Raw genomic sequence first — 23552 nt, forward strand, 5'->3', positions numbered from 1 at the left:
CCACACTACCTCACTAACATGTCATGTCTACCTTTTCTTAAGCCATCATTTTAAAATACACTTTTAAAAGACATTTTGAATTTTTCTTTACACAGGAAAATAGATTCAAGCTGTTTTCAAAATGATTTGTGATTTCAGCATGAAACTAATTGTATTGTTATTTGTCTTCTTTTTGGTGTAGATGAAGAATATATACCTTAAACTCAGGTGAGGAAATGAATATTAACCCTTTCACTGATCTCTTTTTCTGAGGTATCCCTCCCCAGACAAGTACAGGAACCATGATGCTTTTTCTTTCTGACAAGAATGACAACACACCTACTCTTGTTAAACCTTTTGTGGAAGTTTGTAAGATGGAGCAGAAAGCACCTATTCTTGTGGAAGCTGAGGATAAAGATTTAGATCCATTCTCTGGTCCTTTTACATTTGAGTTAGATGATACCTCTGGAAATGTAAAAGATACTTGGAAGCTAGGAAAAAATTTTGGTAAGTTTTCCTCCCTTGTACTTCGCATAAATTGGCTGTTATATGATACCTTGCACATAGGAAGCACTTAATAAATGTTCATTGAAAAATATACATTTGTGGTTTTTATTTGATCTAGTTTTAAATGCTGTTTACTATTTTCATATAATAAGGTTTATAATTTTCTTATCTACGACTGTGTCTTTTCTCCTCTGTAGGTTATTCTGTGGAACTTCTAATGGTAAGAAGTCTCCAAAATGGTTATTATTCGGTGCCCTTCATTATCTTAGATAAGCAAGGATTTTTCAAGAAACAGATTCTGCATGTGAGGCTGTGTTCCTGTCTCGATGGAATTACCTGTGTAGAATCTTCAATGCCCTTTGTAGGACTTGGTGGGGTTGTCATTGTCCCGACGTGTGCAGCTTTCATGTTATTGGCAGGTTAGTAGTTGACTGCTAACATTCGCAGGCTATGTCCTGTCTCTCAGTAATACTCTGTAATCTGGGGCATTGAATCATAGAATCTCAGAGTTACAATCAGAATTAAGGATAGGAGGACTCTTTATCGGTCTTAAAGAACTTTTATTAGGATACCACTCTAAAGCTTAGCTCGGGTTCAACTACTGCCTAGTGCTTCTGTCTGGCTAGGAAGGACAGCATTTCTACCCAATAACCCATTGCTTAAAGTCATGGGCCAGGAATAGAAAGGAATGGGGCTGGGAGAAGTATGACCCTGGGATTATTGTGAAGCATGATTTAGATGCTTGGACATGAACTAGATAATATAGAGGGAAATATCCTATCTTGGAATATGGGTCAATGGTCCACTTCTTTAAAAAAATACATTTTTGTTATCTTTTATTTTTACATCACTAAATCCCCCTGTATCCTCCTCCTTCTCCCTTCCAGACAGTCATCCTATATGAGGCCCCACTTTTAGAAGCTGATTTTTAAAGAGGATAAAAAAAAACTGCTAAGTACTTAATATGTGTTTGCTGAACTGACAAAATAAATTTGAATTTTCTTCCATCATAGTAGTCCTGCTTTTCCTGCTGCGGTTTTCTCGTAGATTTGCAAACAAGAGGCAGCCAAAGTCCATTTCTTATGAAGAGGGCAATCAGACCTTAATCAACTATAATGAAGAAAGTGAAAACACTTTGGTGCTGGTAATAAAATGTATCTTTAGTGTGTTTATTTTAGGCATAATTTTGATAATCCCTGTGTTTATACCATAGGCACATGCTAGGTGACTCATTTGTTTCTCATTCCATCTCCCATCATATATTACTTCTTATCTTCCTTCTTTCACTCAGCTACTAAATTGATCTTCTTAATATGCAGGTCTGACTATGTCATCCTCCTTATTCAACAAACTCCACTGGTTCCCTATCACTTCCAGGATTGAATTTAAAATCCTATCTTTGCCATTCAAAGCCATTCACAATCTGGTTCCTCCTACCTGTCTAGTCTTCTTATAGCTCACTCTCCTTCACATACTCTGTCATCCAGTGACACTGGTATCCTTGCTTTTTCTTGAACAATATGTTCCATCACCTGACCTGGGGAATTTTCACTAATCATCCCCTAGGCCTGGAATTCTCTCTCTTTTCATCTTCACCTCTAGGCTTCCCTGGCTTCCTTCAAGTCCCAACTAAAACCCCACCTTTAAGAAGCCTTTCACAATCCTTCTTAATTCTAATGTCTTCTTTCTGTTGGTTTTCTTCAACTTTATCTTGTTTATAATTGTTTGGAGGGTGTGTCTTCCATTAGATTGGGAGCTCCTTTAGAGGAGAGACTGTTTTTTGTCTTTCTTTTTATAGCTAAGGCTTAGTACAGGACCTGACACATAGTAGGTATTTAATATATGCTTGTTGAACATATTTTAAACAGATAATCAAAAAAACTCCCTAATAAATGTTTGTTGGATTAAATTTCTTGAATTATTCTGTGCCTAACTATTTTTATTTTACATGTTTAAAAAAAAAGAAAATTAGTTCCCAGAAGAGGCTTTTCAAAGTGGAAGGCCTGAGTACCAGCTCCCTCCAGGAAATATCACAGTAAAGGAGAACAGTCCAAACTATATTTCAAGCAGGAAGCAGAACTAGGGAGCCCAGCCAAAGACATGTGATACTTGTGTGCCATAACCCCACCTGCTTGGAACCCACTACTATCATGACTCACATGCTATCCCTAAGTCTGGCAACAACACCCAGTCAACTCTGCCTTAGGAATGCACCCTCTATATTAACAGGACCTATCTATGAATAAAAGGGCATGTAGGTGATCCATTAGATAGCGTACTGGGCTTGGAATCAGGAACACTCATCTTCCTGAGTTCAAATGTGGTTTCAGACACTTACTAGCTGTGTGACCTTGGGCAAGTCATTTAACTCTATTTGCTTCAGTTCCTCATCTGTAAAATGAGGAAGAGAAGGAATGGCAAATCACCCTAGTATCTTTACCAAGAAAACCCCAAATGGGGTCATAAAGAGTTAGACACAACTGAAATGACTGAACAGCAGCAGCATCTATAAATAAAACCATATTTATCACGTGACACACTGGTATCGGCATTCCTTCCATTGTTGCAAGGTACCAACTCCTGTACCTTTGAACAATTTTATAAGTGCCTATAGACAAAATTATCTTATCTGGTGTCCAGTTATCAGGCAGTGAGTCACCTCAAATTTAGCAAAGTTGTTTTTCAATTTAGAATCATGTAATCTGTTACTTGGCATGCACTTAGAGCTGCCCCTTCCTGCATAGTAGCACCTACTAGAATAACTTTTGAAAACTAGGTGTTTTGTGATGATCAATAAGTCACTAAGAATCAGAGTAAGAAATCTGTGGTGAAAAGTAAATTATATATGAGCAATATAATAAAATAACTATGAAGGTCTTTTAATAAAACCAAATAATTGATCCAAAATAATGTTACTTGATTCACCCATATCTTTTTTTTGCAAGAAATAGAAACTTTTACTATGAAAAAAACACGAAAAGGTGGCCAAATATTTTCAGGAAAAAAAATGAAATTTGTAATTTCTCCGAGGAAGTATGTCTCCTGACATTAGATGCCTTAAGATTACAAAACAGAGAATCAGGTCCTGGTTACAGATGAAATGAAGGGATTATGCTAAAATTTTGTGTAGTTTTAAATAGTTTTTATTATTTAAAAAAAATTAAGGCTATAGGCTGCATAGTCTGTCGTAGCCTAATTATATATGCCTAATTCCTAATTATCTCCTACCTATTTCAGTTTCACCGTGACAACTCCCTTGATCCTCAGCTTAAATATTGTTTTTGCCTAACTAATTTCCCTGTTCCCATCTCAGACTTGCTTTGTTTCTACTTATAAATCCAAACTTAGTACCATCTGCTTAGCTCTCTGATACCTACATCCTATTGTTCCTTACCATTTACACTTGACCTCTGATCTGATTGAGAAATTCAACTCACTCTCATTTGCTTATTTCTGTTCCATTCCTACTGGCTCCTTGATTTCATGTATTCATAGAGAAATTAATTTTATACTACCCTTTGCACACAAAAATATACCACACTACTTTGTACTTCAGAATGAACCATGGATTTTCTCATATCTTAATAAAATATTTAGGAAGCACGTCTATAATCCCCTTGGCCAACTTCCATGAGGTAATGCATGATGGGGTATCTACAAAGTTAAACATTAGTAGAGGTTGTCCTCAACCTTGATAAGAAACTTATATGCTGTCAAATGTTTGGTAATCTCTTTCTTAATTAGAATTACTCCATCATTACCATCATCATTAGCATGAAAATGCTAACTAGCTTTCTAGAATCACTCAAGATATATTTATTACATAGCTACTATATGTAATATATTACACTTAGGTATGCAAGGTACTACACTAGGTACTCAAGATACAAAGAGAAAAAGGAAACAATACCTGCCTTCAAGGAAATGGAGGCAGACCTGGTATGTTTGTAGAGAAAAACATCTGAAAGTAAGGAAAGATTTAAGATGAGAAAGAGCAAAAGATGAAAAGGACAAATTTACAGAGAGATTGTCCTTGGCAAAGAGAGGGACACTCCCTTCTAAGAGATTGGAGTGAAATAGGAGTCAGTGGAGAATAAGATAGAGGCTTCAGTTGTAGCATAAGAGGAGAGGAAATTTCGTGTAGATGGACTCAATTTTCTCAATAAAGTATGAAGAGTGAGCCCTTACTGAAAGTGTAGTAGAGGGGATGAGGGGTTAGAGGCAAGAAGAAAAATTGTATTCTCTGCAAAGGACTGTGATAAAGAATCAAGAATAGAGAAAAACAAATAATAGAAGTAGTTTGATGTCATAAGCTTGTTAAAGAAGCAAAATGAGATGAGAGCCAGGTTGATGAACTAGGTGAAAAAGTGGAATAGAAGGATGGAAAGAGTCAAGGTTGCAGTAACAAGGAATGGGGTTAGGAAAAGTGAGGCAGAGAGGAAGATGAAAGGTACAGGAAATTATCAGAAAGGAGAATGTCAGAGTTCATGGTCACAAACAGAGCTTATTGACATAGAAATAATCCCACCTACTAGAGCCCCTGTGGCCATGCTTATGTGAGATTTTCTCACATAGTTCGATGATACAGGGTAGTATAGATGATTCCTTATGTGAGACTATAGATATCAGGTAGAGGAAGCCTTGAGATTCAGTTCCTCAGAGGGACTCCATATGGATCCCCATCATTCTGGGTCCAGTGATGGGGAAGGGAGAAATAATCATGGAAGACCAATGCATTGTTTATTCACATAGATTTAATGAAAGAAAGGAAGGAAAGAAGGAAGGGATTTACGAAGCACCAATATGTTCCTGGCATTGTGCTATGCTCTTTAGGAATATGATCTCATTTGATCCTCACAACAGCCCTGGGAATTAGGTGCTATCATTATCTCCATTTTACTGTTGAAGAAATTGAAGCAGACAGAAGTTGAGTGACTTTCCCAGACTCACATAACTAGTAAGTGTCTGAGGCTGGATTTGAACTTAGGTCTTCCTGACTTCAAGCCCAGTGTTCTATTCTTTGTACCACCTAGTTGTGATATGAGAAAATAAGCAGTTCCTCTATACCACTTGAAATGCTCTAGGCCTTTTTTGAACATTTGAAATGAAAAGTATATCAGTAATTTCAAAAAAAAATCCAAATCTGTAAACACAATATCTCTTTGCAGTAAAACTGGGTTTCAAGAAGTTATATTTTTCTGTGACATATAGATACTAGTTGTTGAGGACAGGGAACAGGGCCTTCTCCTTTAATTTTTCCACCATTAATTTCATCAAATTGGTTCTTGTTTCCTCCCAACCCCACCTCATTTTTAAGTGAAGTCCAATTCCATGGGTCAAATTTCACAAGTCCTTGTAATCAAAGGGAAAGAAACAGTAAGTAATTAAGTAATCTTACTTGGTTTTCTTGAGAAGTGAGTAATTCTTAAACAGAGTGCAAGAAGAAATTAAATATTAACTTCTAGGTCTTACCAATTCTGTTACCTAGAAAACTCTCCCCTTCCCTTTCTCTTAAAATCCTACCTATCTTTTAAGGCCTACCTCAAGCTTCCTTGTTTTCTCAAAAGCCCTCTATAGCCCATTGGGTTGTTAGGATTTATAGCTGAAAAGGACCTTGTAAACCATTTCATACAAAGTCCTTAATTTTCATTTGAAGAAGCTAAGGCCCAGAGATGGGAAATGATTTGCTAGAAGTTATATAGGTAGGAAGAGCAGTGCCAAGACTTGAAAAGGTCCTTTGACTCCATATCCATGGTTGCCACATCAGCCTATGCTAAAGCCCTCCCTTATCCTTTTTCAGCTTGGTCTCAGAGGATGGAGCTAGGAATAACAAGTTGCAGAGAGGCAGATTTCAGGTCAACTTGTAGAAAAATTTTTATAATAACTAGATATGCTCCAGAGTGGAATGTACTTCTCAGAGGGTAGTGGTTTATCCTTTACTGGAGCTTTTCAAACTGAAGGCTGTGTGGCCACTGTTGGAGATGTTGTAGAAAAATCCTTGTTCAGGTATGAAGTGGACTAGACATTCTCTGAGGTTCCTTCCAGCTCTAAGATTGGCTAGTCTTACAGATATTTTTCTCTATACCATTCATTTAGCACTTAGCATAAAGTATCTGTTAGGGTGACTTTTTGTGTGTCTATGACTTTTTTCACTAGCTAAATAATAAATTCTTCAAAGGTAAAAACTGTCTGATTTGTATACTTTTCCAATGACAAGCATCATAGTCTGCACATAAAAAATACCTGTTGGATGGATTAAATTCATCACAGTGAAATCTCAGTGATAAAAGTAATACTAACTCTGTACCTAAGACAGCTATGAGTTATCCATTACTTTTGCCAACAATCCCTGGGTAGTCTTCTGTTTTTATTTCTCCTAAGCCAGAAAATACCATATAGAATACCCATCTTAAGATTCATTGAATTCTTTATCTGCATCAGCATCTTTATCACCATTTCTGTATCAAGTCAAGTATACTTTAAATTCAGTACTTAGGTAAGAAAAATATGCATGCATCTCAATCCTTAAATATACTAGTGATTCGGTAATCTGTATTTAAATCAGTATTTACCATAAAACTGACTGCATTTTTCATAATTCATTTATGCATTGGTAAAGTAAAGCACGTTTTGGACCAAATTCTAGAAAATTTGGTGTCTCCTATTTAAAAATGCTATATGTAGTGGATAGTGTTCTGGACCTGGAATCAGGAAGGTCTGAGTTCAAATTTGACTTTTACTTACTGTGTGACCTTGAGCAAGTGATTTAGCCCTGTTTGCTTCAGTTTCCTTATCTATAAAATGAACTGGAGACATAAATGGCAAACCCCTATAGTGTCTTTTCTAAGAAAACCCTGAAATGGGTCTTGAAGGGTTAGATACATCTAAAATAATTGAATTACTTGTCCATTTGTTATTGCTATTTTTTATATAGTTTGAAAATGAAAAAAATTTTTCTTTCCTATTATAGAAAGAGTGTAATTGTAGCATTCATGATGATATTATTCTATAATCTCTAATATTTAAGACAGAATATGAAGAATTCAAAACATAAGTATTTATGTAATTTTATGTAATTCTTATACAGAGGCATTATTGCTTTATCCACCATTAATAGAATTTCAAGGTTTCTTTTTCTACTTGTGCTAATAGATTTTATTATAAAATGATAATAGTTCATTCATATGGCATTTTGAAGTCTTTATTTTACAAATAAAGAAACTGAGATTTAGAAAGCTTAAAATAATTAAAATCACTGAAGTCTTTATTTTATAAATAAAGAAACTGAGACTTAGAAAGCTTAAAATAATTTGCCCATAGTCACACAGTTAGTATCTGAATCAGTATTTGAACCAGGTCTCCTGATTCCATGTCTGTCAACTATTTGTGGATCATAAATCTATAATCATAATCTATAATCTTTTTCTAGATTCACCATTCTCTCCTCCCCCACATCTGGCTTAGAAGTATAATCTGTGTCTGATTTAACCTACAGCCTTGTCTTCATTAACAATGTGCTCCACCCAACTAAGCTAATTGACCACACGCTTGAAATAAATATAGGAAAAAAACCCAATAAATGATCAGTTCTAAAAGATGTCTGTGGGTTTTTGTAATGCAACCATGCATTGTCATGTAGAGCTCTTACTGTTTTCTCGAGATCATTAGAGCTATTGAATCTTTAACATAATATAAAAGACAAAGCTTTCTTCAAATTATTATTTTTTATTTTTTTTAAGACAAAGCTTTTTATAAGATTTTCTGTACTCTTCTGTGTGTATGTGACTATATCCAGTGATAATATATGTGAAGCCAAAGAACTTTTTCATTTGCTTAAATGTAAGTGGTTAGAAAAAAGTACTCCTAAATGGCTATGGAAAGACTTTAACTTTGGGATCATCTTAGACAAAAAACAGCCAACTCTTAAATGTTCTTAGGGGATAGAAGATATAGACTGTTAATGATAAGATGCTCTAATAAATGGACATCTAATGGCAAGATATAAGCATAAGGCTACCATGTTTTAAAAGCGGAGTTTCTAAGAACTTGGGCAGTCCCTGACTGTGGTTGCTGTGATATGATCCCTCACATGTAAAGATGGTATAAGGATAGTTCTAATTCAAAGTCCCAGAGTAGTTATGTGTAACTATTTGGGGTGCAGCAGCGATCTCTTTAAGATCTGAGGCTGAGCAATACTTGTAGGAATCCGATAGATGTAAGTATTAGACTATGGAAAAAAGGAAATAGGACAAATGAAAAAAAAGGAAGTTGGAAGGGAATTAAAAGGGAAGGGAGTGAAGTTGTGAAAGGAAAAAGACAATTATGATGGAAAATGTTACAGAGAAGAATACTAGCAGTAGTCAAACAAAACTTTCAAAGACTCAGAATACTCAGTTATAATGAGTATAAGATGCAGAAATAAACAACCAAAGGACTAGGGTTTTCATTTGGAATTCCAGCACCCAGAACAAAATTAGGGGTGAGTTGCAAGGAGGAATTCAGTGACCTTATGATACCCTGTCTTCAGAACATGCAGCCATCATTCTGATCTTGATTTTGGTCCCTGATCTGGGTGGTTCATGAGCAGGCTTGGTTTGATACTAATGTCTTGGTGATGGTGGAGGTAGGACTATGCAGGACTGACAGCAATGGAAGATCCTTCAGTAGGTAGTGGTCCGGCAAAGAGAAAGTAAGTGTTCCAAGATTTTATGTTGGCCCTTCAATCCCTGCCACAAATGCCACTGGTAATTCAGTCCCTTTATTTTACTGATGAAGAAACAAAGCTTCAGAGAGAAGTGACTTGCCCCAGGTCATATAGAAATTTAGCAGCAGAACAGAGACTGGAACCTAAGTCTTGATACTTGGCCCATTGTTCTTTCATAAGTGTCCCACTTCCTGTTATGGTAGGCTGTTTACTTCTGGTCTTAATCAATTATTTCTAAATCTCTGGTAAGCCAGCAAGCTTTCTTCATTACACATGTATTAAAAGGTATAGCAGTTAGAGATTCTGGGTGGTCCCCCCTTCCAGCCTGTCCTCTCCATAATTTATTTATTTATTATTTACTTGGTTATTTATTAAGGGTCTCCTGTGTTCAGAGTGCTTTACTTGGCTCTGAAAGAAATAGAAAATTTAGGTAAGACATTTCTTCTGACCAAATGAAACTTAAAGTCTTGGAGGGTGATAACTCTGACAATAATAAACAATATTAATAATAAATGATAAGTAATAATAATAATGAATGATAAATTCTTTAGGGAGGTACAAAATAAAGTCTCATAAAGTCCCGGGGCAAAGTTGCTATCAGTTAAGATTCAGAGAATTCTTAGATAGAGTAGAACTTTCAAGGGTGTTTTAGGTTAGATTTTAAAGGTTGGAGAGGAGGGGGAAGAAAGTTGTTCCAGGTAAAGGGAAAACGATAAGCAAGGACATTGGCTAAAGAACAAATGTCCAGTCTGTTTGGATCATATGATGTGTGGTGGGAGACATTACAAATCAGAATTGTAGTAATATCTACAAGCTAGCTCTGAAGAGTATTTCAGCTCAGTAGGGAATGATGACAAGTATGTGTCACTCAGAGCTGGTGTGATTTCCTGCCTGAGTTGTTTCTATGGTAGTTTTAGGGCAGAAATGGTAGTAATAAACATAGGATATCCTAATCTAGAATAAGTGTTTCTAAAACTTGAACTTCTTTATGTTACAGTACTACCCAATTAACATAAGCAGCCGGTATACTAAAAGTCAACTGGAAAGGATGGAAGAAAAAATTACAGAGATACTAACTCAAGTAAGAATATTTTTTTTGTTTTTAATTTCTTTTTAAGTTTTTTCTTTCTATACTGCAATCATTTACCAGTATATTTCTTCCCAATTGAACTCTTTATAAAACTCTTTATAAAAAACAGCTAAGTAAGACAAGCTGACATACCTAACAGTATATATAACGATCCATACCATGACACCCCTCTAGTTGCTGTTTCATTTCATCTGTTCTTTGGACCCAAGACAGGTCATTGCACTCAATCTAAATTTTTATGATTTTTTCACAATCTTTTTAAACATTTGTGTTTGTTATTATTACTTCTAACATTCATTTTAAAATTTTGAGTTCCAAATTCTCTCCCTGTAGCCCCTACCCCCTGGCCTTGAGAAGATGAACAATGTCATGTGAAACATTTCCATATTAGCAATGTTGCAAAAAAGAAAAGCAAGAAAAATAAAGTAGAAAAAAAAACCCTTAAGTCTTCACTCAAAGTTCATCAATTCTTTTTATGTAGGTGGATAACATATTTTATTATTAATTCTTTGGAATTGTTGTGGAACATTGTGTTAATCGGAGTAGTTAAGTCTTTCACTCTTGATTTTCCTTATGATGTTTCTTGTTTACAATTGTCTTCTGGTACTGTTTGTGTCACTTTGCATCAGTTCATATACATTTTCCAGGTTTTTCTGAAACCACTCTGCTAATCATTTCTTATAGCTCAATAATATTCCACCACAATTATGTACCACAACTTGTTCAACCATTCCCCAGCTGAATATCCCCTCAATTTTTTGGCAATGTATAGAAAGGCTGGTGATTTATGTGTACTTATCTTATATCAGGTCCTCCTGACTCCAGGGTTTGTGCTCTATTCACTGTACCACCTAACTGCCCCCATTTTGTTTATTTTTTTATTACAGAGAGATATTTCATCACATTTCCTTTTCTTTTTTCTTTACTTTGTTTCATTTCATTTTATTTTATTTTTTGGTGTCTTGTGCAGCCATTAGTTTCCATTTGCCCAATTCTACTTTTTAAGAAATCAGTTTCTTTAATGAGCTTACTTCTAAAGTGCTGCACTCAATGTGCCAGCAAATTTGGAAAACTCAATAGTGGCCAATGAATAGGTAAAGATCATTTTACTTCCCAATCCTAAAGAGGGGCAATGCCAAGGATTATTCTAACTACTCAATAATTGTACTCATTTCATATGCCAGCAAGGTTATGCTTAAGATTCTGCATTTAGCAATATGTGAACTGAGAATTAACAGAAGAGTAGGCTAGTTTTTGAAGAGGTAAAGAAACTAGAGACCAAATTGTCAGCATTCATTGCATATGAAGAAAGCAAGAGAATTGCAGAAAAAGATATCTACATTTACTTCATTCACTACATCAAAGCCTTTGACTACGTGGATTATAACAAAATGTGGCAAGTTCTCAGGGAGAAGGGAGTATATCTGAGGACTATTTCCCGAGAAATCTATATGTGAGTCAAAAAGCAACAGTTAGAATAACATGGAACAACTGATTGGTTTAAGATTGGAAAAGGAGTATGGCAAGGTTATGTATATATTATCACTTTATTTAACTTATATGCAAAGTACATCATATGAAATGCCAGGCTTGATGAATCAAAAGCCAGAATTAAAGTTACTGGGAAAAATAACAATGATCTCAGATACGTAGACAATGCCACTCTTATGGCAAAAAGTGAAGAATTTTAGAAGTCTCTGGACAAAGGTGAAAGAGAAGAGTATAAAATCTAACTTGAAGCTTAACATAAAAAAACCACCAAAACTCAGATCTTGGCAGCTGGTCCCATAATTTCCTGGCAAATAGAGAGAGGAGAAATGGAAGCTGTATTAAAATTTATGCTCTTGGGCTCAAAGATGATGACTTCAGCAATGAAATTAAAAGATTCTCCTTGAAAAAAAAATCTATGACAAATCTCAATAGTATATTTAAAAAGCAGAGATATCCCCTTGCTAACAAAAGTCCATATAGTTAAAGCAATACTTTTTCCAGTAGCAATGTATGATTGTGTGAGTTCTACTATAAGAAAAGCTGAGTGCTACAAACTCAATGCTTTTGAATTGTGGTTCTGGAGAAGACTTTTGAGAGTCCCTTGGAGAGCAACGAGATCAAATCAGTCAATACTTAATGAAATTAATTCCCTTTGTTCACTGGACTGTCAAATAAGTAAAGCTGAAGCTTAAATACTTTGACCACATAATGAGAAAATGGAACTCAGATACTGAAGTTGGAGCTTAAATATTTTGACGACATAATTAGATGGAACTCATTGGAAAAGACCCTGATGTTGGGAAGGATTGAAGGCAAAAGGAAAAGGGGATGACAGAGGATGAGAGGGATAAATAGTGTTATGGAAATAATGAATATAAATTTGGATAGACTTTTAGAGATGGTGTTAAGATAGAGGGGCATGACATCTTATGGTCCATGTAGTCATGAAGAGTTGGACACAACTAAATGACTGAACAACAACCTTATTTTCCATTTGGCCAATTCTGTTTTTTAAGGATTTATTTTCTTCAGTATTTTTGTTACATTTTTGCTAAGCTTTTAATTCTCTTTTCATAATTTTCTTGCATTGCTCTAATTTCCTTCCCCAACTTTTCTTCTACTGCTCTTATTTAATTTTTAGGTAATTCTTTGTCTTTTAAAAAAATCTTTTCTTTTAGGTCTTCTGGTAATTCTCATTGAGATTGTATCCAATCTGCATTTTTCTTTGAGGCTTTACTTTTAGATATTTTCATAGCATTGTTTTCTTCTGAGCTTATATGCCTTAAGCTTCCTGGTCACCAGGTTCCTTTGGTGTTATTTGTCCATTTTCCAAGTCTATTTCTTAACTTTGAACTATGTGTTTGAGTTGGGCCCTGCTCACCTGGAGGATAGTGACCCTCCTCCAACCCCTTACCACCCTCCAGGTTTTTAAAGCCCTGCTGTTTTCATAGCTGGTTCTAGGGGATCTGTAAGTTTTCTGTGGTATGATCCGGGGAGAGATGTGGTTGCTACTCTCCTGGGCTGCATCCTGGTCCTTACCTAGTAAAGGTGCCAGCTCCCTTGCTACCAGAAATGCTAGCACTCCTCTCTTTACTGTTGAGCTACTACCAGCAACTATGACCTCTGCTTTCTCTCTCTCCACTCTAGAACTTCAACTTGGAACTAGGTAATGTGCAGCGAAGTTGCCAAGTGGCGCCTGGTCCTGTGCTCAGTACCTGTATAGGGAGCCTATGTAATCTCTTTCTGATCATTTGTCTGATCCCCTTGCGAAGCATCCCTCCTCTGAGGCCTCAGGCTGGTATTGCTTGTGCCTGTACTTTTGAACCAACCCCCACTATAGTGTCATAGACCTCTTTTATTAACCTCTTAAATTGCCTGAGGCTGGAAAAAAATGTCCCACCTTGACTTGTTGCATAATCTGCTCCAGAATTTGATGTTTATTACAATTTTAAAGTTGTTTGGAGGGAAATGTTGGCAGTTTGGCAATAATGTAATGTTCCCTCAACTCCTTCATCTCGACTCTGCCTTTAGATCATATTTAGAATCTTATTTTGTTTAATTTTTTAACTTTAAGTTTTCAATTTGTCATGCATTTGGCTAATAGCTATAGTTCATAGGTACTTCTTAAATATGAACCATTTTCAAAAAAAGCCAGCAAAACAGGGTTATCTGATTAAATCTTGGTCACCTTGGGTGACTGGGGCATTATGAATTCTGCATACAAAAAAAAATGGAAAATTTCTGATTAGAGAGAAATATATTCTGAGGGAGGAAATAGAGAAATTGCTCAAAAGAGATTTAAACTCTTAATTGTATGCTTCCTCAAATAGTGGGAATTATAAATCTTCATTCTGAAAGGGACAACATAATATATTGTGAAGTGTGCAATATTTGGACTCAGAAAACTTGAGTTCAATACCAATTATCTTATTTACTACTTGTGTGACCTTGGTTATGTCACTTAACCTTTTGAGACTCTAGTTGCCTTATCTTAAAAAAAATGGATAAGACTGTACAATCTCTAAGGGCCTTTTAAACTCTTAATTCTATCATCTTATGCACCATGTTCCTGCCTCAGTTAGGCAAAGTGTCTAGAGATGCAAAGTTTTTTCTTTGGTGCACGAGTTCGCATTCTTTCAGGGTTTGGGGAAAGAAAGTATTTGGCATCCTTACCACAAGGGTTGACTCCTTTAACAGAGATAGTATTAAAAGGACATACAAGACATACAAACCCCATCATTCATGCAGCTGCTGGATCTAGGATTTTGGATCCTGTGATGCAGAGCAAGCTTGTCTGTCAAATCCAGTGCCTTCTAAGCCAAAGGTCAAGATTAGGACAGCATTTTTCCTACTTTGTTCAGCACTCCTTTTATTTTAAAAATTAAATTACATTTTAATTAACATAAATCTATTTTTTCTCACTTCTGCCTCCTTACTCCATTGAAAAGGGGAAAAAAAGCAAATTTCTTGTAACAAATATTAAGTCAAGGTAAACAAATTTCTTCATTGATTTTGTTAAAAAAAATATATATATATATGTCTCTTTCTTCACCTCGAATTCATCACCACTCTCACAGGTAATATATTGCCTGCTTTATCAACCCTCTGGAATCTTGGATGGTCATTGTGTTAATCAATGTTCATAGAGGTATTGTTTTTACAGTGTGGTTATCATAAAAATTATTCTCCTTGTTTTGTTTATTTCATTCTTCTTCAGTGTATATGTCTTCATACCTATTGATGTTATAATATATATTGTTTTTCTGGTTCTTCCTACTTCATTCTGCATCTGTTCATACAAGTCTTTCCATGTCTCTTTGAAATCACTTATTTCCTAATTTCTTCTAGTATTCCATTACGTTCATATGCCATAACTTATTTAGCAATCGTTTAATTAATAGATATCTTCCAGTTTTTTGCTGCTGCACAAAGAGCTGCTATAAATATTGTTTTACATATAGGACCTTTTCCTCTTTCTCTGAGCACCTTTTTTATAATATTAATAGTCTTTTAATAGAGGCAGAAGTATCCTACAAGCAGTCTCAAGTAGTCTACTTGTTTTAGAGGCAATTGATTAGTATCCAAGAGTTCCCTAATCCTGAGTTGCATGCCCTTCTGCTATTCCAAATAACCTGTATCCAGCATATGCACTGATCTCTAAACCAATATAAAAGGTGAATTTCACCTCTATTTTAAGTGGATAGCCTTGTGGGCATATAAATTATAATGTTGTACTAACACAACATAGCAGGAGATCTGAAAAGAACACACTAGAGTCTGGAAATTACATATATGATATGTAATGTTATGCACTGAGATGTGTGCATATAGATATAGATATAGATGTAGATATAAAAATGTGTGTGATTATTGAAACGAATTATTGCTACAAGATGAAATTCAAGAGAAAGAACATATGAGGAATCCATTATTCCCATAAATGGTTCATTAGCCATTTCTTGACCAGGCATGGATACTAATATCTTAGAGTGTCCTGTGATAGTCTCCAAACTATGACATATGTCATAGTGAAGTATCATAGTAGTCTTGACATCAGTAGCAGGTCAAGGTGGCAGTATAAGATTAGCCACTGAAGTTGATTTTTGACATTACATTGTTTCTTTAATAGTCCGCTTGCCATCACAAACAATATGCCTAAAACCGTACAAACATAAGAAGTGACACAATCTGTCTTTCAATACTCCAACCCCACCTCCCCTCACTAGCGTGTCTACAAGGGGGCCCAGCTTTCATAGTGCACGTCAAGGTGGTTAACCTTGCCCAATACCAGGCTTCTTCCAGATATTAGAGGAGGAGGATGGAAAACCTGTTGTTCATTAAGTCTTTTGGGAGGACTTGGGCAAATTCTAAGATGCTGACCACTGTACAGTCCCATTCCTCTTGTGGAAGGCATTTTTTTTAAAGCTTTTTAGGACAATCTGTTAGACCCTATCTGGTCATCAACTTTACAAATTACCTTTACAAGCACCCTGACCACCTTTTCCTGAAAACCAAGGGTGATGTATTTTAACCTTCCCCCACTATACACCCCTAGGATTCTCCAGCACCTTCAAGGATGTTGGGGGTGTTTAGACTCTTTAGATGGATCCAGCCCTCCCTGATAGTGTTCCCTCAATTGTAGGGGCTATAGAGCCCTTTAGCCACTAACAGTCAGATGAGCTTTTACACAGAGATATTTACTTCAAAAGGTATAATCACAAATATACAAATTCACTCCCCCAACACATAAGAGACACAATTCTTCCTCCCTACCCCAGACATACACAATCTGGAGAGGGGAAGGGGATTACGTTTATAGCTTAGCTCAGTTCCCATAGAATACAGTCCCAGTTCCAAGTACAGGACCTCGCTTGAGCTCGAGTTACAGGCACCCTGGCTGAGTTCTCAGTGACTGTACCACTTCACTTCCATTCTAGCTTCAAGGTTGCCATGGTTCAAACTCCCAGTCCTATGGGGATCACCTCCAGCACCTAAAACTGAAGAAGACAAACAATGTAGAAAAAAACAAACATCCCCAAGCCTATTTCTTAGAGCTGGAATAAAAGAGAGGTTGGGCTCTCACAGATTCAGTTCAGAACACATAATGGATAAGAATGGTCTAAAAGAGCACAGCAGAGAAGAAAATACCACAAGAGAACAGCTGAAAAGGACTGACTGTTTCAGTCTCCCCTGCTTTTTTTTTTTGGAGGGGGAAGGGCAGGGCAATTGGGGTTAAGTGACTTTCCCAAGGTCACATGGCTAGTAAGTGTTAAGTGTCTGAGGCCAGATTTGAACTCAGGCCCTCCTGACTCCAGGGCTGGTGCTCTATTCACTGAGCCACCTAGCCACCCCAGTCTCCCCTGTTTTAAAGACTCAGGAAACCACTCAAAGGTGGCTACCTTCACCAAGATGGTAGGGGATAGAGCAGGTTCCATGTTAGGCAAATTGGGTGTGCTCAAAGGGTTCGTCAAAGGGGGTATCCATGTTAGGAGAATTATGTATGCACAAAAAAGCCCAGATTACACAAGGAAATTGCCTTTACTTGTAGAGATCATCACCTCTACAACATATTTTATTTCCTTCTCCTGGACCTGGATCTCTCCTGACCTTTTTTTGGAAGATTTCTTGTCAGTATAGGGAAGTTTTAGGCTTGTCTATGCTTCTTGGGTAAATACCTGAACTTGCCCTAATGTCTGTTAAATGTGTTCAGATTGTCTTGGAGGACGCTTGTATCATATACTCTATTACTGGAGAGAAGTTGCATTAGGTTCATATAGTGGTAAGGGTATCAGTGGAACGGTTGACCCACAGCTTCTGCCCTTCAGTTGGAAATTATTCCATAGCCTGCACTTTCTAGTTGAGCTCCCACAAATCAGCATTTCTTATCCTGGGTGTGATCTTTTCAAAACTGCATGTTGACTCAAATCTTTTATTTATTTGAGGCCTGTTTATATTACTCAAAATTGAGAACATCTCATCTTCTGAGATCAGGGCAAAGATTTCCCAGGTGACTATCCAAATGACCTATTTATATTTTAGGTCAAGTCAGAAAGTCCTAGTTTAAGATTTCTCAATCCAGGCCTGCATTTGGGAGGAATCAGCATCCCCCCCCCCCCCACAAGGCATTCCCTAGATGTGTAAAATCTTTTTAATCCATCCCTTTTAATAAGGGTCACTGATTTTTTCCCAGAGCACTGATCCCCAGGGGCAGCAGGCCAGACCTAGCCATACTCTATAGATAGATAGAACAAATTGGGATACTAGTTCTTAGCTTTCCTCCAGTCTTAGCATTCCTGATCTCCTTGAGAGATCTCATCCTGTTCCATTACCCTCCAGAAATGGAGGGGATTTCAAGAGATGTGGCTTGTCTGATTTTCATATTGGTTTAAAGAGACAGGCATCATATGTACCCCTCTTCCTTGCCTGTCTCCTTATTCACCCACTTTTGGCAAGATTGTCTGTTGACATGATAACCTGTTTTAGTGGGGCAAGTGCTCTATTCTACTAGGGCGGCAGAAAACCACAGGCAAGTGATAAGGTCTACTTTAACATAATCATGCTGTCAACTTCTTGTTCAGCCAAACAAGCATTTATTAAGCACCCACTGTATGCCAGGCCTTGTGCCAGGTGCTGGGGATACAAATACAAAGAATAGAACAAACTTGCTACCCCAAATGAAAGAGGATGTTTCCTATGGGAATAATAATAAGCATTTGTATACCACTTTAAATTTTGCAAAATACTTTACATATATTATTTTGTTCGATGTTGAGCCTTATAAGAACCCTATGAGGTAGATGCTATTATTATCCCTATTTTATAGCTGAGGAAACTGAGACATTGGTTAAGTGACTTGACCAGGAACACATTATCTAAGGTGGGATTTGAACTCGGGTCTTCCTTTTTTCAAGACCAGGATTTTATCGTGCTATCTATCTGCCTTAGTTAAAGAAAATCAATTTCAGTTTAAAATCCTAAGTGTTGGAAGCTAGGTCAGGCAAAGTTGTACTAGTATAAGTATCAAGTCATCTGAGCACTGGTATAATAGAGGAAGCACTTTTGTAGTCAGTTTGTCATGAATCGGCTGGGGAGGCACCCTCACATGCACATAGGAGAGGAATCCCCAACAAAATTTGAGTGGAAGCTATGGTACCCTGAGATCTCATCCTTTGGTCAGTGATATCCCTTCCTAACCTTTGGGTCCCATGACATGGGGTTGGTGATACATTCATCCAGGTAACTGAACTTTCCCCTAAATTTAAATACATAGCTTTTTAACATAATGGTCATTATAGAAATAATTATTCAAGCTATGGAAAACAGCAGCGTCCAAAACAAAAGCATCAGATACTGCTTCAAGGGGTTTGAGGTACACATTTCTCCTCACTCAATCCTTCCAACAACCCTGTGAAATAGGGAACGTTCTCTTAACTTTATAGCTGAGGGGCAAGGGGAAGAGTAAGGAATAAGCATTATTTAGTGCCTACTATGAGCCTGCATTGTGATAAGTGATTTTTTTAACAAATATTATCTCATTTGATCCTTACAACAACCTTGGAAGGTAGGTACTATCATTATTCCTACTTTACAGCTGAGGAAAATGAAGCAAACAGAGGTTAAGTGACTTGCTCAGGGTCACACAGATAATAAGTTAAGGGTTTGAGATTTGAACTCAGTTCTTCCTGACTACAGGCCCAGTACTCTGTCAACTGTGCCATCAGTTGCCTCATAAGGAGATTGAATTGCCAGGACTCAGGCTGTGGCTAAATAGCAAAGGCAGGGGGCTCACGCCCAGTTCTTCTAATCCATTATTTCTATAATGAATTATAGCTGCCTTCATTTTCATATCCCCAGAGCCTCGCATGGCCCCTTTCACTTGATAGGCACCCAGTAAGTGTTGGCAGCATTGAGTTGTAAGTACGCCATCAAAATTCTGTGGTACAGCCATCTCTTACTTTATCTCTGATGGGATTACCATTTTTATCCACATAGCAGCTGTCTGCAATATTTCTGTGTTTTTCAAAGCCTTTGCATATCCCTCTCTAACCTTAAGGGCAAAACAGGTCTTCTCAATGTCTCATGCCATCAACGTTATTAGCCATCTTCCCTTTCCACGTTTACTTTCTGGTCTACTACAATTCACTGCCTCATTAGTTTCTACAACCCTTATTTCCTTTGTTTTTCTTTTTATTTACACAAGAAGCATCAAAGCTAGTGTTACAATACTCAATTAGATTGTCAGTGATAAGAGGGGCTTCTTATAAATCCTCAAGGCTTAAACTGCCATCTTAAAGACTAGAATTGATTTTTGTAAGCTCTGGCTCTACTGGTTAAAATTTCTTTCTTCACTCAAAAATCAGTTCTAAGAACTTCTCACTTTACAGTTTCAAGATTTATAACTTAAATATTGCCAATTTAACATTCAGAATTATTCCCAGTTTACATGGACAAATTCAGCATCAACAACCTGACAAGAAGAGAAAGCTATGTCAAACCTGCCAAGGACTACAGCTATGGCATCTTGTCAGTGAAATCATCAAACCCACACTTATCTGCATTATCTTTGCTTTTATTCTCTTCCCTTTCCCCCACTGTTCGGAGAAATATTCGTACAAGTACTTCCTTTACACATATTACAAAAATCTTGTAAACTTGGGATTTTTTTTGGTAGGGGGTGGAATTATCAGTTTAATGTCTTGGCAGATTGTACTCAACCATTTACATTCTCATAAGTCTTCCCCTGAAAACAGGGGCATGAATTTACTAAGCATACAGAAACAAAATATGTATTGATTACATTAGAGAAATGTTAGCTCAAAGACAGAACAGGCAGTCAAGAAGCATTTTTTAAGCACTTACTGTGGGCCAAGAACTGTGTTAAATATTGTAGATAGAGAGAAAGGCAAAAACAGTCCCAAATATCTCACATGCTAATGAGGGGGACAACATGCAGATAACTACATACATCTAAGATGGAAACAATACGAAGGGAAGGTCATCTTAAAGGGAAGGCACTATATGTAGATGAGGAAACTGAGTCCCAGAGAGGTTAAATGACTTGTTTGGTATCACAAAGCTAATACATGTCTGGGAGATGATTCAGGCCTGTGTCTTCCTGAATCTGATACTTTATATATACTATACTTTCCTTCTTGCCAGGTAGGAGGACCTTAATGAGTCTTTCCAACTGCTCTACATGAATGACTGGCCTTGCCCATCAATCACTTTCTTTTCCTGGTTTTCCTCAAGCAGTCAGTTCAAATCCTTCACAGAACCCCATCTCCTAGGCTTATCTCCAGAATGAAGAAGTAAAAATTTTCCTGGAACCTGGAGACTTGAAACCCATCACTAATGGTTTTGATGATTTCATTGTATTTTAATTAAAATGAGTAAAAAGTTGAGGCTTTAGTGGAAGGTTTGTGTCTGACCTGTGTCTTATTTCTTTCCTCTAGAAGCTCTATGATATTAACACCCTGGAAGATAACCCTACTTATCAGCCTCATATTTACATGGATGAGGGAGAATTTGAAGCAGCTAAGTCCCTTAGCTCACTCTCCTTGACTGAAAGTGTCCTGCCTGAAGATGTTCTGGATGATTTGGGATCAAAAGCAATTGAAGAAATATATTCCAAGTAACTCTTTCTGAAATAATGCACATATTGGAAAATTGGTAGTCATACCTTAAGAGGCCTTACTATATTAAGGACAGTTTTATTTCTTTATTCATTCTTGCCTGGACTTGTGTTAAAGTTAGTTAATGATGTGGAAAATGCTGAGGGATTCTTAAAACAGGAAGAGTAGGCAAGAGAGAAGGAAAAAAGTTGTATTTTTCTCCAGGGTCATCAGAACCTGTTTTCTAAAGATATGAATTTTACTGATTTGTATATAATTCTTTGTCCTACTGTGTTTGCTTTATAGCTATAAATACGACTAGAGAGAGATCAATAAGTCTCTATATAGTTTTGAAAAAGATTGGTTAAAGCTGGGGACAAATAAAGGAAACATTATTTTCCCTTGCTTTTTTCTTTTTTAATATTTTAAAATTTTATTATTTGTTTATCTTTAACATTCTTTTCTTTTTAAATTTTGAGTTCCAATTTTTCTATCCCCCACTTACTGAGAAGGCAAGCAATATATCAATCTATATGTGAAATCATACAAATAATTTCCATATTTGTCATATTTTTTTTTAAATCAAGAAAAATAAAATGAGAAAATTATGCTTCAGTTTGCACTCAGAATTCATCAGTTCTCTTTATGGAAATGGATAGCAGTTTTTCATCCCAAGTCCTTTGAAGTTGTCTTGGATCATTGTATTAATGGAAGTAGCCAAGTCTTTCATAGTTGATGATCATGACAACATTGCTATTACTGTGCACAATGATCTCCTAGTTCTTCTCACTTCACTTTGCATCAGTTTGTATAGACCTTGCCATGTTTTTTTTTCTGAAACCACCCCCACCTTGTCACTTCACGATTATATGCCACAACTTGTTCAATAATTGACTAATTGATGAGTATCTTCTCTATTTCCAGTTCCTTGACACCACAAAATGAGGTACTACAGATATCCCTGTACATGTAGGTCCCTTTCCTTTTTCTTTGATCTCTTTGGGATAGAGACCCAGTAGTGATTTTTCTGGGTAAAAAGGTATGCACAATTTTATAGCCCTTTGGGTCTAACTCCAAATTGTTCTCCAGAATGGTTGGATCAGTTCATTACTACACAAGCAGTTTGTTAGTGTACTAGTTTTTATCTCATAGCCTCCAGATTTTGTCATTTCTGATAGCTGTGAGGTGGTAACTTAGAGTTGTTTTAATTTGCTTTTCTCTAATCAACAGTCCTTTAGAAAGTTTTTTTTAATATAACTAGAAATAACTTCGTTTTCTTTTTCTGAAAACTTCCTGTTTATATCGTTTGACCATTTATCAATTAGGGGATGGCTCTTATTTTTATAAATTTGACTCAGTCCTATACACAGTATATATTTGAGAAATGAAGCCTTTATCAGAGAAACTTGCTGTAACATTTTTTATATTACTCAATTGTCTATGGTATCTTTTGGCAAAATATAGTTTCCCTGATTATGCCTCTTAATTAACTTTATTTTTGCTTTTGCTTTGCCTAAGATCATGATTACTACCTTTGCCTTTTTACTTTTACTTCAGCTAAAGCATATTAAATTCTATTCCAGCCCTTTATTTTAACTGTGTGTGTTTTTCTGTTTCAAATATGTCTCTTGTAAACAATATATTGTTGGATTCTAGTTTCTAATCCATTCTGCTATCTGCTTCCATTTTATGGGTGATCTCATCCCGTTCACATTCACATTTATGATTACTATGTATTTCCTTTCATCCCACATTCTTCTATTTATTCTTTTCTCTCTTTTTATCCTTCTCCTTCTCAAAAGTTTGTTTGGCTCCTAACCACACCTCCCTTAATCTGTCCTCCTTTTTATCATTCCCTCATTTTCTCTTATCCCTTTCTCCTCCTATTTCTCTATTGCATAAATTACATAAGTTACATTTCTATACACAATTCTGTGTGTGTGTTTCCCTCTTTGAATCAATTCCATTGAGAGTGAGGTTCAAACATTGCTTGCCACTCTCCCTACCAATTTCCCCTCCACTGTAAAAGCTCTTTCTTGTGCATGTCTTTTATAGGAGAAAAATTCCCCCATTTTTCTACCTTTCCTTTTTCCCTCCTCCCAATATATCCCTCTTTCTCACACCTTCATTTTGGAGATTACTCCAGCATAATTGACTCATGTCTATGTCC

The 23552-nt window shown here is 36.5% G+C and overlaps 1 protein-coding gene across 1 annotated transcript in view; it reads left to right on the top strand.

Moving 5' to 3' along the window:
- The window catches only part of CDH26 (cadherin 26), a 73076-nt gene extending 51177 nt beyond the window's left edge, over nucleotides 1-21899 (top strand). Inside the window, exons 11-16 of the mRNA XM_069072782.1 lie at nucleotides 253-486; nucleotides 684-905; nucleotides 1500-1640; nucleotides 5804-5862; nucleotides 10188-10271; nucleotides 21224-21899. Coding sequence (XP_068928883.1) covers nucleotides 253-486; nucleotides 684-905; nucleotides 1500-1640; nucleotides 5804-5862; nucleotides 10188-10271; nucleotides 21224-21406 — 923 coding nt within the window. The 3' untranslated portion in view covers nucleotides 21407-21899. The remainder of the gene's footprint in view (nucleotides 1-252; nucleotides 487-683; nucleotides 906-1499; nucleotides 1641-5803; nucleotides 5863-10187; nucleotides 10272-21223) is intronic.
- The last annotated feature ends 1653 nt before the right edge of the window (nucleotides 21900-23552 follow it).

The sequence above is a fragment of the Petaurus breviceps genome, unplaced genomic scaffold (assembly GCF_028583685.1).
Source record: "Petaurus breviceps papuanus isolate PSGF00001 unplaced genomic scaffold, PetGlider_PUasm1.0 90847, whole genome shotgun sequence".
Classification (NCBI taxonomy): domain Eukaryota; kingdom Metazoa; phylum Chordata; class Mammalia; order Diprotodontia; family Petauridae; genus Petaurus; species Petaurus breviceps.